Source organism: Chanodichthys erythropterus, chromosome 10 (genome assembly GCF_024489055.1).
Source record: "Chanodichthys erythropterus isolate Z2021 chromosome 10, ASM2448905v1, whole genome shotgun sequence".
NCBI classification, from domain to species: domain Eukaryota; kingdom Metazoa; phylum Chordata; class Actinopteri; order Cypriniformes; family Xenocyprididae; genus Chanodichthys; species Chanodichthys erythropterus.
In genome coordinates, this window is record NC_090230.1 from 19,475,279 (window position 1) to 19,489,279 (window position 14,001).

Here is a 14,001-nt window from a genome sequence, read left to right on the forward strand (position 1 = left end):
GCTTTAAGTGTGTTTTGGGTACTGAAAGCAACAGTGTGTTTAATGACCTTAAAGGCCTATTGGTCTGATGATAGGAGAGAAGATCCGATAAGTTGTCCACTAGATGGTATCAAAGCTGTACAAGTACTCATCAGAAGGGTTTAACAATTAAAGTTCAGATGTTGTTTTTCTTTCTCTTTAGATCACGGGGGCGATCCTGCTGGCAGTGGGATTATGGGGGAAGTTCATTTTGGGTCCATACATCTCTCTGATCGCTGACAACTCCACCAATGCTCCCTATGTGCTCATCGGGACCGGGACTACCATCATCGTGTTCGGGCTGTTCGGATGCTTCGCCACATGCCGTGGGAGTCCATGGATGCTCAAACTGGTGAGAGCACACTGCTAGTTTAGCTTCAGGAAGCAGGTTTACCGTGGACATCAAGTGACGGCCCTAATGTGTCTCTCGCTCTCTGTCTATAGTATGCCATGTTCCTGTCTCTGGTTTTCCTGGCAGAGCTGGTCGCTGGCATCTCGGGCTTTGTTTTCCGTCATGAGGTGAGATGCGCACACGCAGGTTCTCCGGCGGTGACCCATAATGCATCTCAGGGATCTCCATCTGTCTCGCACTAGGAGGACTTGTTCTGGTGACATCTGATGGAGTGTGTGTGTGTGTGTGTGTGTGTGTGTGTGTGTGTGTTTGTTCCCTCAGATCAAAGGCACCTTTCTGAGGACGTACACCGAGGCTGTTCAGAACTATAACGCCAAGGATGAGAGAAGCGTCGCGGTGGACAAAGTCCAGAAGAGTGTATGTTCAAACACTGGTTAACATCAGTTTATCTAATGTGACGTGTTTTAATGGATACCTGGGAAAGATGTTTTTCATAATCGGCATCACAAACTAGAAAAGGAGAGTTTATAAAGAAAAACTTTGAACGTTTAAAATGCTTTTTAAGAGCTTGAAGGTTACAGCTCGAATTTCAGTCAGATAGACTGCTAGCTGATGTTCTGGGTAGTTGCTAGGGTGTTGCTAAGATTTTTTGGGTAGATGTTAGGCAGTTGCAAGGGTGTTCTGGATGGTTGCTATAGTGTTGCTAAGGTTTTCCGGGTAGTTCCTAGGGCAATGCTAATGTATTCTAATGTTGTTGGTAGGATGTTCCTAAGATATTCTGGGTAGTTGTTAGGCAGTTGCAAGGGTGTTCTGGATGGTTGCTAGGGTGTTGCTAAGGTTTTCCGGGTAGTTCCTAGGGCAATGCTAATGTATTCTGATGTTGTTGGTAGGATGTTCCTAAGATATTCTGGGTAGTTGTTAGGCAGTTGCAAGGGTGTGCTAGGTGGTTGCTAGGGTGTTGCTAAGGTTTTCTGGGTAGTTCCTAGGACAATGCTAATGTATTCTGATGTTGTTGGTAGGATGTTCCTAAGATATTCTGGGTAGTTGTTAGGCAGTTGCAAGGGTTTTCTGGATGGTTGCTAGGGTGTTGCTAAGGTTTTCTGGGTAGTTCCTAGGGCAATGCTAATGTATTCTGATGTTGTTGGTAGGATGTTCCTAAGATATTCTGGGTAGTTGTTAGGCAGTTGCAAGGGTGTTCTAGGTGGTTGCTAGGGTGTTGCTAAGGTTTTCTGGGTAGTTCCTAGGGCAATGCTAATGTATTCTGATGTTGTTGGTAGGATGTTCCTAAGATATCCTGGGTAGTTGTTAGGCAGTTGCAAGGGTGTTCTAGGTGGTCACTAGGGTGTTGCTAAGGTTTTCTGGGTAGTTACTAGGGCAATGCTAATGTATTCTGATGTTGTTGTTAGGATGTTTCTATGATATTTTGGGTAGATGTTAGGCAGTTGCAAGGGTGTTCTGGATGGTTGCTAGGGTGTTGCTAAGGTTTTTTGGGTAATTCCTAGGGCAATGCTAATGTATTCTGATGTTGTTGGTAGGATGTTCCTAAGATATTCTGGGTAGGTGTTAGGCAGTTGCAAAGGTGTTCTGGATGGTTGCTAGGGTGTTGCTAAGGTTTCCCGGGTAGTTCCTAGGGTAATGCTAATGTATTCTGATGTTGTTGGTGGGATGTTCCTAAGATATTCTGGGTAGTTGTACTGATCATGGCACTGAGCATTTTATTTTGGAGCACCTCAACTTTCCAGGGTCTTGTGTACATATACTCTTTGTGTATTTTAGCACAGCTTTTAATGCAATCATCCCTGACATTCTTCACTATAAACTCAGTCAGTTTACTGTGCCAAATTTTCTCACTAATAGAGCACAGCAGGTAAAACGAGGGGGGTATTTCCATCCAGCACAAGCACCCTCAGCATCGGTGCCCCTCAAGGGTACATGCTCTCCCCTCTGTTATTTTCTATGTACACAAACGACTGCACTTCCTCAGACTCAACTGTCAAGTTCTTAAAATTTGCTGATGACACTACAGTCATTGGCCTTATTCGGGATGGAGATGAGTCAGCCAGTGGAGACGAACAGGATTAATGGTTGCACTGTGACCAGCACTGAATCATAGTGTCCCTTTCAAGGAAAGTCTGCTCACTCGGCGGCCATATTTGCAACGTCTCCAGGCAGCTATTTCGGGCATCCAAGACCAAGTCCTATCTATCTGAACGGAGGAATCCTGAAATATCAAAAACTGCTTGCCAAAGTCACAATTAAATAACATATTTCAAATCAGCAACACAATCTGACATAAATGTGTTCCATAAATATTGTTTCTTATGCTCAAATAGTGTTAAAAAATAGTGTTTTTCAGGCTAGACGAGCCAATGCGCATGTGCAGTCCTAAGCGTGAGTCTCAGCTTTCTTTGGGGACCGGAGCTTCTAACGACAGCTGCTTTATTAATCAGCAGACTTCTAACAGACTTTTATTAATCAGCGACTGGCTCTTTTACTTAAAAGGCCAGATGTTCTAGGTTGTTCCCAGGGTGTTGCTAAGGTGTATTGGGTGCTTGTTAAGCAACTTCTAGGGCATTGCTAAGGAGTTCCAGGTAGTTGCTAGGGCATTGCTACAGCAAGTTGTTCTAGGTGGTTGCTGAAATATTTTGGGTGGTTGTTAGGCAGTTGCAAGTGTTTTCTTGGTGGATGCAAGGGATGTGTTCCAGAAAGTTGTAGCATTTACAGATTTTCTGGGTGGTTGTTAGGCATACAGATTTACTGTTACCTGTGGTGACCTCTGGTCTGATTCTCTCTGTCTATAGTTGCGTTGTTGTGGTGTTCTGAACTACACCAGCTGGTTCTCCAGTGTTTATTTTCCTGTGAATGGAATTCCTCCAAGCTGCTGCGCTAACATCTCCGACTGCAACGCCTCAGACCTGCGAAACGCCACCATAGCGCCCACCAAAGTCTATCAGCAGGTAACACACACACGCACTTGCACAAACACACAGGCTGACTGTCTTGGTTTTCATCTGTTTATTTGTTTTTTATTATCATCTATTTTATTTGTTTTCAGGGCTGCTATGAGTTAGTGACGTCCTTTATTGAGACTAACATGGGCATTATCGCTGGAGTAACGTTTGGAATTGCATTCTCGCAGGTAGGATGGAGACTATTTCCATCTTTTACTCACACTTTTTGAGGAAACGGGAACTTATCAAATCCCTGAAACAAATTTTATTTATTTTTTTTAAGCATTTAAAAATATTCTATACTTTTATTTTAAACATTTTAATTTATTTATTTTTACTTTTTAAAAAATGTTGTACACTTATAATATTTCAATTATTAATTTTTTTTTAAATTAATTTAAAATATTTAATTTTTATTTAAAAAATGTTTAAATATTCTACACTTTTAAAAACATTTTATTGTATTTTTTTTCTTTTTTAATATTCTACACTTTTGTTTTATATGGAAGCTTGTTTTCACCACTGAATAAAAAATAAAAAAGGTAATTGCAACTTTTGCGCCTTTTTATCCTGCAAATTGTGAGTTTACATCTCATAAATCTTATTTGTTTTTCTCAGAATTGAGATATAAACTTGAAATTGCAAGTTAAAGTCTGAATTGCTAGATATAAATGAGAAAAATTCTGAGAAATAATCTTGCAATTCTGAGAAATGTCGCAATTTTGAGAAAGTTTGCGATTGTGAGAAATAAACTTGAATTCTAAGAGATAAACTCGCAATTCTGAGAATTAGTCGCAATTTTGAGAAATAAACATGCAATTCTGATATAAACGTGCAATTTTAAGAAATAAACTCACAATTCTTAAAAATAGTCGTTTATTGCAATAAACTTGCAATTCTGAGAAATAAAGTTGCAATTCTGAGAAATAAAGTTTGCAATTTGGAAAAATAAAGTTGCAATTATGAGATATAAACTCACAATTCTGTGAAAAAATTAATTATTGCAAGATGTAAACTCACATTTAGCAGAAAAAATTGTGAGATAAAAAGTCGCAATTACCTTTTGTATTTTTTTATTCCGTGGCGGAAACAAGCTTCCATAGCTTTGCATATTTGAAGCCTTTAATGTAAATGACCTCTTGATTGGTTCGATCAGATAGCCCCGCCCCAAACTCATGCAATTGGTTGATTTTATTGTCTTTTATTACATTAAATTTCATCCACAGGTAAACAGAATGTCTTTCCTGTCCTTGAGATGTAATGATCGCATCTGAGGCTAATATTTACTCCAATCTGTTTTCCGTTTACCGTCAAAGCGAGTTGAACAGCTGGCTGGTGTTGTCTCACACAGGTGTAGCTGTATACGCCGTCGAAATGAGTCACTCGGTAACACCGCGTGCGCTCACGTCTAAAAGCTGGAGCGAGAGCCACGCTGCCATGACAACCCCGCGGTGAATGCCGACCCCGGGCTGTCTGTGTTTTCCCAGCCCTCATTTAGTAAACACACATAGACACACGAGCAGGAGCCGAGCGTGTGGCGCAGCTGGGGTTTGCTAGCGAACGTGCCGTTTCAAACACAATCAGGCCCTCTGTCACTCACGCTTCGCCTCGGGGCCATTATGCAGATATCTCTCCAGCCGTACTAATGGGTCCAAAGGGGCACAGAGGAACACCTCGACCCCACTGACGCACACTCACCAAGTTAATTGAACTGTAAATGCTATCTGCGAGCACACGGGCGGCCTGAATCGATGACATCTCTTAGAGATGCGGCCCCGCTAATACGTCTAATCTTGCGCAGCGCATGTGGAATTCTTTGGCTCGGTTAAATGGGAATCAGTAAACATTCATTATGATTATAACTAGAATTTCTTGAGCGCAGAGAGAGCGAACCGTAAACCCAGCAGAGCAGCCGGCAGTAACGACTATCACAATTTAATTTAATTAGCAATTACGTTGGAAGAGGGAGCAAAAAAAGCTCTGGAAAACAGTTTTACCATGGTAACGGCCATGTGTGTGTGTGTTTTTCAGCTGATTGGAATGCTGTTGGCCTGCTGTCTGTCACGATTCATCACTGCCAATCAGTACGAGATGGTGTAGCGGCGTGGGCACAGGTGAGTAACACACACACGCTCCGTTATACTGGGAGCTACTGACTAGCTTCAATCGTAGCATCCTAAACGTCAGATTTGAGGCAGACTGCAACTCATGGTACACAAATAGGTCACAGGACTCAACTCTCAGTTATGCTGCCTTCATGTGCTCTCTGAAATGTCCCTCTTCTCAAGTCGTGATTATGAGCTCATCACGTTTAAGTGCTTTGTTGTCGGAAAGAGCAGGAATCATGGAGAACACCAGGTTTATTCTTGCCTGTTTCTTAAATCTTATTAAAGCTATAATGTATTGAAGAAAAAATGTCACATTTATTGACAACCATATAAACATTCATCACATTATCTACAGTAGATAGACGGCTTGCTGGAGATTCCGATTTTCGCAGATACAAATATAAAACATACAGTATACTTCAATTGGTTATTCATATGTGTAAATATGCACTACTTTAACAACAAGACGAGGCGATGTAGATGTAGCTGAAATCTAATAAAGTATACCAGCAATATATTTGAACAGCATTTATTTGAAATACAATCTTTTGTAATATTATAAATGTCTTTTACTGTCACTTTTGATCAACTTAATGCATCATTGCCGAATAAAAGTATTGATTTCTTAAAAAAAAAAAAAAAAAAAATCTTACTGTCCCCAAACTTTTGAATGCTAGTGATAATGTTACAAATGCTTTCTATTTCAGATGCTGTTTTTAAAATTTTATTCATCAAAGAATCCTGAAAAAAATGTTTTCAAAATTGATTGAAAATTGAAAATTCAGCTTTGATCACAGGAATAAATTATATTTTATAATATATTCAAATAGAAAAGTTGTTTTAAGTTTTAGTAATATTTCATAAAATTACTGAGCAGAAGGGATTTCTTTTAAAAACATTTAATAAAATCTTACCGATCCCTATATATATATATATATATATATATATATATATTTATTATGTATGTATGTGTGTTTTTAAAGAATAATATATATATAATGTTTTTAATTGTAAATTATTTATACACAAATTTTATGTAACGTTTTTGTGAAGTTATTGCAAATATTTTATATATATATATATATAAAATAAAATTATCAATTTAAATAAAATATCATCCAAAAATAAATTTAAAAATAATAAATTTAAATAAATAATAAATATATATATAAATATTATATATATATATATGAATAATTTTTATGTGTGTATTTGTGAAGTTATTGCTATCTTGCATTTAACTTCCATAATGTGGTGAATTTCCGTGAATATTATTGTTCCATTGCGTTCCGGAAGCATATATGTGATGATGCCTAGAGTAGCATCAAAATGTGTTTTGTAAATTAACTTGATTATGTTTAAATATGTGGAGTAGTGAAGGAGATTTTAGAGCTGAAGTGGAGGGGAAGATTTTCAGTGAATAGTGACTTAATTTTGCTCAAGGAACGCCACCATATGACTTGGACTAAAATAAAAAAAAAAAAAAATTTAAATGTCACTTTTTTGGTGATTGTTGTCACTATAATGCTGCTGCGAAAAACTGCATGAAGATTCTTCAAAAAGTCTTGTTGTGTTTAAATCTCTTTTTTTCCCCATTTTTTTTTTTTCAGGCACCGAAGACATACGACACCTTGGAAAGGGAAAGCAACCCAAAAATGCTAGCACACTCCATTCTTATCTGTTTTTATTCTCTCTCTGCTTTTATCTTTCATTCTGTCTTTCCTGTCTTTTTTTTCTCCCTTCCGTCATTCCTTAACCACGCAGTTGTGCCATGACCAAAGCCTCTCCTTCCAATACGTTAGCGTTAGCGAGGAAAAGGAAATGGTTTTAAGACGCACTTCTGTATTTTACACTGTACAAAGCCTTGCATGCAGAAACACACACTACAGCTAGTCATTAGCGTTTCTGTAACGCCACGTCCTAACCGCTCGCATAAAAGTCAATCGATATTTCAATCCCTCTCTAGCTGTGTATGAGATATGTTCAGATTAGCTGTGGTTTTGTCAATTTGCACAAGAATTTTCTATTTCAGACAGAAAAATGGCTTAATGACTGGTTGGGACATAAACGCGACTTAAATGATTAGTTATTTATCAAATGTTTGGGGGGGTTTTTTTTAGTTTTTTTTTTTTTTTCTTAACTATCTTCCATTTTGTCAGCTTAGTTTCTATTTGTCATGTTGCACTTGGTAGCTCCGCCCACAGTGAAATCTCATTGGTCCAGATAGCTGTAATATTACATATCAATGTTCTGATTGGCTATTTCGTGGCTTTGCACAGTATTTTTACTCAGTGTTGGCATAATTCCTTTACATTCAAAACTTTGCACACTTGGTTAGGACATGGTGTTACTTAACCCCTAAAAAGTGACTTCAATGCAGATTTGTTAGTTACTTGCTTTTTCGGGAGGAAAAACTATTAAAAAAGAAAAAAAAAACAGATGACAAGATGTTTTTGTTGTTGTTGCTGTTGTAAAATCTTTGGCATAGGGGTTTATCTCAGAAATGGCTTTTTTGTCTTTTATGATTTGGATTTAATTTTTTGCTCCACCGGGTTGAAAATGACTCGACATAATCATGTACAGTCAAAAACGTCAATCTTGTCTTGTTGTGAAAGCCAAAAACAAGCAATTTTCTGCCACATACAGCCATGTACAGAACTGAAATACGTTTAGACTGAAGTGTGAACATGTGCCCTTAAAACTAGTGGTTTTACACTGTTATAAGACAAGCATTTTTCAGGCAAATTAAATGCAATATTTCACTAACTAAAATACTAACTAAACGCTGTTTATAGGGTCATTTAATGGGTAATTCCACAGTTTATGGATTGTAGTTACAGTTTTACACCATATCTACCTTGTGACACATTGTATCTGCTATTATTTTATGGTGTATTACTGTAAGAATGTAATCATCATCTCTTCCAGCATTGTTCTTGCTTTACAGCTCAGAAACTGTTCAGTTATTTTCAAGCGGATGAATATTTGCATGAGAAATTTGAACGATAATGAGAATTTTGGTATGAAAAATATTTCTAAGGACGCTATATTGTTTGAAAAAAATAATGTTAGACCTAAAAAAAACTTTTTAAAAAGGTTACCATTTGTCAAAATTCTTTTATATATATATATATATATATATATATATATATATATATATATATATAATATATATATATAGCGCGAACGCAAAGTTTCTCGGGGAACAAAAAACTTTTGCGAGATTTTTGCCATATTTGTTCCACCACCATGTCCTTTTCGGGATTCCGTACAACCAGATCACAGACAAAAAAGTACAGTCCAAAAAAAAATGTCACGGTAGAGTGATTATGCTGGCAGGAGAACAGCTCTAAAAAACAGATGTCTAGTTAAAACGCTGGAGAAATTTGATTTACAGCTCTATAAATGGAATAAACGCAGATTTTCTGGAGGTCTGAGTCAGAGGAATCCTAGAATCATCACTCAACTTCTTCAGCATGAGCCAAGCTTTAGTGACCTCAGTTGTTTATTTATTGTTTATTTATTTATTTGTGGTAGAAATCACTGCAGTCTTTTGGCTTTCTTTAATTTTGAATTGTTCTGTGAAGTACTGTTAACGAATTCCATATTTACGTGTGTCAATGTGCATCTTTTTTTTTATTTGATTTTGTGTTGCTGTTTTGCATGGTTTTCTCATTGATCATTAATTTTATTATCATACAGACTTATAGCTATTATATTAATACATTAACAATCATTTCTGCAGCTGCCCCTTGTGTTGATGGGTCATTAAGTATTAGAGTCCAGAATTCATAGTCTGAAAACACGTGATGAACTCCACATCTCCAGATAGACGAGTGGAGTAATAATATACTTTGTATAATAAAAATACAACTTTTTAAAATGCACCACCAGCTAGCATGCCAACAATATGTACGTTGATATTGTAAACAACCGTGATCTCTATGAATAAAATGGTTCTTCGTCGTTACCTGCTTCTGGTTTGTCTTCATTTGAAATTTGTATGTTACTGTATGAACTGGATTGATGGATTGATTCCCATGGGGTCATGTGGAAGTCTCCTGGCTTGTTTTATCACGGCTTGAAGACAGTTTCTTATTCCCTTCCTGACCGCTAGATGGCACCACGATGTTGTTGAAAAACGTAACGGGACAGCAACGACAGGAGACCTCAGTGAACGGGGAAAGCCCATGCAAATAATCACGCAAACATGAATTTTCGTGCAGATATTGTGTCATCTGAGAACCGAGATCATCATATATAGAGAGCAGATCTTATAGAGGCCCCAAAAAGTATTTGAACACTTAAACTGATAGTTCTGTCATCATTTACTCACCCTCAAGTTGTTCCAAACCTGTACGAGTTTCTTTCTTCTGCTGAACACAAAAGAAGATATGGGTAACCAAACAGTTGATGGGCCCCATTGACTTCTTATAGTAAATCAGCTGTTTGGTTGCATTCTGTAAAATATCTTCTTTTGTGTTCAGCAGAAGAAAGAAATTAATACAGGTTTGGAACAACTTGAGGGCGAGTAATTGATGATAGAACTTTCCTTTGTGGGTGAACTATCCCTTTAAGACCCACTATCTAATGTCTGACAGTGTAAAAAATCATCTGAAACATCATATCAAGTGGCGTTTACGTGAACATTTTCCACTAACCTCTGTAAAACAAGCATCCAATACGTTTTGTTCTCATTTTGAACAGTTTATCTATTGTTTTATCACTTAAAACACAAACAAACTTCATTTTGTGACTTGTTTTGCTTAAAGTGTTCTTGTGCTATCCACTTTCCTTGATATTATCACTCAAAAGCAATGACTAAAAAAGTGCCTTACATGTACAAATGAAGACTTCACATGCAAAAGCCTCTAAGTGCCATCTGAAATGTTCTTCTAAAATGAGCATTTTTATCAAGCTTGAATTTTTATGTTCAGTTATTTCACTTTAATGGCAATGAAAAGGACCTATTAATTGTCATTAAAGTGAAATTACTGAACCTAAACAACACAAGCTTGATAAAAATGCTCATTTTAGAAGAAAATTTCAGACGGCATTTAGTCTTTTGTATCTGAAGTCTTCAAATACTTTTTGTGCTGCCTGCTTGTAGATCTGCATTTGATTTTTGACTTTCACCCTTTTCCCCTTGTGTCATTAAATATCTTGGCACATATTGCATAATATTTGCAAGTTCGCCTTTGCATAGTTCCATTGATCAGTTCAGGCTTTGCATTCAGTCTCCTCGGTAATAACCATTGCACATTTAAAAAATAAATAAATAAATCTTATTATAGCCTATATGTAAAGTATAGGCTATACAATGTGTTTTTTGTTCTCTTTTTGGAAAAATAGCACCTTTAAATAGCTTTTATCTTTTATAAAATACCTTTCTGATGATGTGAAGAGTCACGGCAGTGTAATTTTTCTCGAAAGTTTATGACAGTTTCTGTACCTCATTTCTTTTTGGCATTTAAAGTCAAAAGACTATTTTATATAAAGCCTATTTTGGACTCAATAAATCGATTGAATAAACCTTTTTGGCGCTAGTTAAGTCAATAGGCAATGTAGAAGGTACTTTAATCAGTCCGGTAGTTCCCTCTTTCACTATCCCTCCTTCTCACTGTCGTGTCTTTGACCGCGAGCTGCAGCCCTGGCACGTTGCCGGATTCCCTTTCTGCCCTCTGATTGGCTGTTGAAATGCGCCGTCCTCCAGGATGAACTAAGCGACTGGCTTCTAATTGGACTAGAGCGGCTGAGCGGTTGTGGGCTGATGCGTTGCCTCATGAATATTCATAAGCGCCATAGAGCTACACGCGGCCTCACCCTCGGTCTGTTGCTAGACGATTCTGTTATCTTTCAGCGACTTTATCGCCGGTTTCCTTGGACTTTGCCGGACCTGTTCGAATTTTAAGGAAGAGAACGAATATCAGCAAAGGTGGGTATTCAGAAGCCTATATTATTTGTTAGTCTCGATAGATTGACGGTTAGTTTGCCGGCCGGCTTTTCCTTGAGGAAATCAAGGAGTGGTAGGAAGCGAATAATTCACGTTCAGATTACAGTTTTTAGGTCCGGTTTTAGCTTTACTGAATACAAAACAGTTTCATCCTTAACCATTGTAAAAGATTAGTAATCTTATTCTTTATATTTCTTGCTTTCTCTACCTATTTTTTATTTTTATTTGCACACTGACATTATTTCTGATTATATAATATTGTGTGCATCCTCCCTAATCTTTAAGGCATCTGTGTTATTTCAGGTCACATTATCGGGTTACAACCTGGTTACACGTTTGATTGACGTGTGGAAGCCACACCCTTGCTTTAAATCCACCTGCGCTTTCAGAAACTCATTCTACTTAAGCGCACAAGGGATCTGAGCACTCCCTGGACCTGAATAATAGCGGATAAACCCTCTATTATATCTACCTGAACCATCCAGCCCAAGAGTAACTACATCTACTGCTGCTTTTTATTATCTATACAGAGCCTTAAAGCCTCGTTCTGCATTTGATCAAAGCCCTCCGGGTCAATAGGACAGCAAAGATGATGCAAATCTGCGATTCCTACAACCAAAAGAACTCCCTCTTCAATGCCATGAACCGGTTTATTGGTGCCGTGAACAACATGGACCAGACGGTCATGGTGCCAAGTTTGCTGAGGGACGTCCCGCTGGACCAGGAGGAGGAGAAAGAGGTGAACACCTTCCAGGATGGAGACATGTACGGCTCTTATGTGCTCCTCAAATCAATTAGGAACGATATCGAATGGGGCGTGCTTCAAGCCGACGAGAGGCGCAAGGACAAGCACGGCGTGACGCCGTCCCTGGAGATGTCTCGCATCGAACCGAACGATGAGGACTTGGAGAAGCTGTTTCATTTTCATCTAACCGGACTGCACACGGTACTGTCGAAGCTCACCCGAAAAGCGAACACTCTAACAAACAGGTACAAGAAAGAAATTGGTATCGGCGGCTGTGGGAATTGAAGCCAACTAGAGTTTACTCCATCCATCACCGGTGGTGGACTGCAAAAAAAAGTTCACAAGAGGTTGCAGCAGGGGTTGAAGCCAGTTGGGCCCCTGGTGGCTTCATGCATTTTTAATTCCCCGGATCGAAAAAAAGACTTGTACTCGACGCCGGTTTACAAGCACCCTTAATTCCCCTGCTAACATCCCTTGATATTGTTTGCACAACCTGGATACTGGCTTGGAAACAGGCTTTTGAAATTAAATGCAACCTATTTAAATACGCAAACAGGCAAACATTTAAAAATATATATATGCAAAAGACATTTCATGGCCCGGTAAGGTAGTTTTGGCGGTTGTATTAATGTAGATTATAACAGTTAAAATCACTAATTATGTATAAAACGCACATTTCTTCGCTAAAGACTGGCTGGTACTTTATGACGTCACAATCGATGATGGAATCGCATGATGGTTCTTATGGATGTTGACTGATTCCAGGAGATTACGTCACCGTTACTGATAGTAGTTGTCTATAAGGAACGTTGTCATGTGTTTTTTTTTTTCTATAACAAAGATGGTTCAAAAAATAAAAATTTTGTTTACTCTGCAAGTGTTTGATTTCTGAATGAACTAACTCATGATTAACAATGATGCATTTCCTTCTGGGATGTCCTTGTAAAATCTCACTTTACAGTATGCCTAGAGAACTTGTCTTATCGTGCTCAGTAAACATTGGGCTGTGTTGGTGCGCACAGCTGCTGCTGAGGTTCACAGAGGGATCAGGCACGTTATATTAAGACCTGGCAACGTCTGGAAGAGCCGGGCACCTGCAGTGCATTTTTCCAATTCGCACTGCTGAGTCACTGCTTGAGCTGCACTTAATGACGGATGTCTCCAATCTAAACTGCCCACACTAGTTTAATACCCCTAAAAGCACAACCACAAGAAAAAAGTCTTAGAAGCTAAAGGAATCTTAGCTGACGCCTGTGTTGCTGGTTCACAGTTTCTACAGGCATTCTGTCTAACTTAAAAGTATTTATAAAGACAGATTATTAATCTTTTATTTGTCAGAAAAGAATCTAACTTGATTTGTGTTAAAATGTTGAGTCAGCCGAACTGAATGCATAGTATTTCATGCTAAAATCCTGTATTCTAATACAATGTAAGGTTTGATTGAAGTTTAAATGGTAAACATACTGTAATCAGTTGGGGTGTAACGATATCATCATGTCACAATTTGATACATATCACAATACGATATTATTGCAATACTCCAAAACATGGCAAACGGTTTACAAAAAATGTTAAATTCAGTATTACATTGGGGGTGGAAATTAATAGACTTGGACTTGGTGCTGGTAACCCAATGCACAGGACAACGGTAATACCAGAATAAAAAATATTCATAATTCTGAAGCTGAAAACAGATTTTAGACGAATATGTTTGCAATCTGTCACTAACTAGATATATTTAAAATAATGTAAGCCACTTTTTACTGGTAAAACAAGACATTTGGCATTATCAGGACCAACAAATATTCCCCCACTGCACTATTATACTTCATATTCAACATTATATAGTAGTTTAATGCATCTAGTAATCAGGT

At 37.9% G+C, this 14,001-nt stretch overlaps 2 protein-coding genes across 2 annotated transcripts in view; both read left to right on the top strand.

Annotated features, from left to right (window-relative positions):
- tspan7 (tetraspanin 7) overlaps positions 1-9,406 on the top strand; it is a 35,760-nt gene extending 26,354 nt beyond the window's left edge. Inside the window, exons 2-8 of the mRNA XM_067398784.1 lie at positions 182-370; positions 463-537; positions 692-787; positions 3,172-3,327; positions 3,426-3,509; positions 5,353-5,435; positions 7,040-9,406. Coding sequence (XP_067254885.1) covers positions 182-370; positions 463-537; positions 692-787; positions 3,172-3,327; positions 3,426-3,509; positions 5,353-5,421 — 669 coding nt within the window. The 3' untranslated portion in view covers positions 5,422-5,435; positions 7,040-9,406. The remainder of the gene's footprint in view (positions 1-181; positions 371-462; positions 538-691; positions 788-3,171; positions 3,328-3,425; positions 3,510-5,352; positions 5,436-7,039) is intronic.
- Positions 9,407-11,212: 1,806 nt separating this feature from the next.
- On the top strand, positions 11,213-12,995 carry mid1ip1b (MID1 interacting protein 1b). The gene is made up of 2 exons (XM_067396412.1): positions 11,213-11,364; positions 11,686-12,995. Exon 2 carries the CDS (start codon positions 11,972-11,974, stop codon positions 12,410-12,412), a length of 441 nt encoding a protein of 146 aa, XP_067252513.1. The 5' UTR covers positions 11,213-11,364; positions 11,686-11,971; the 3' UTR covers positions 12,413-12,995.
- Positions 12,996-14,001: the final 1,006 nt, after the last annotated feature.

Bases quoted from the DNA above. Each gene is read 5' to 3' on its own strand.
- mid1ip1b (XM_067396412.1), top strand. From the start codon at position 11,972: ATGATGCAAATCTGCGATTCCTACAACCAAAAGAACTCCCTCTTCAAT.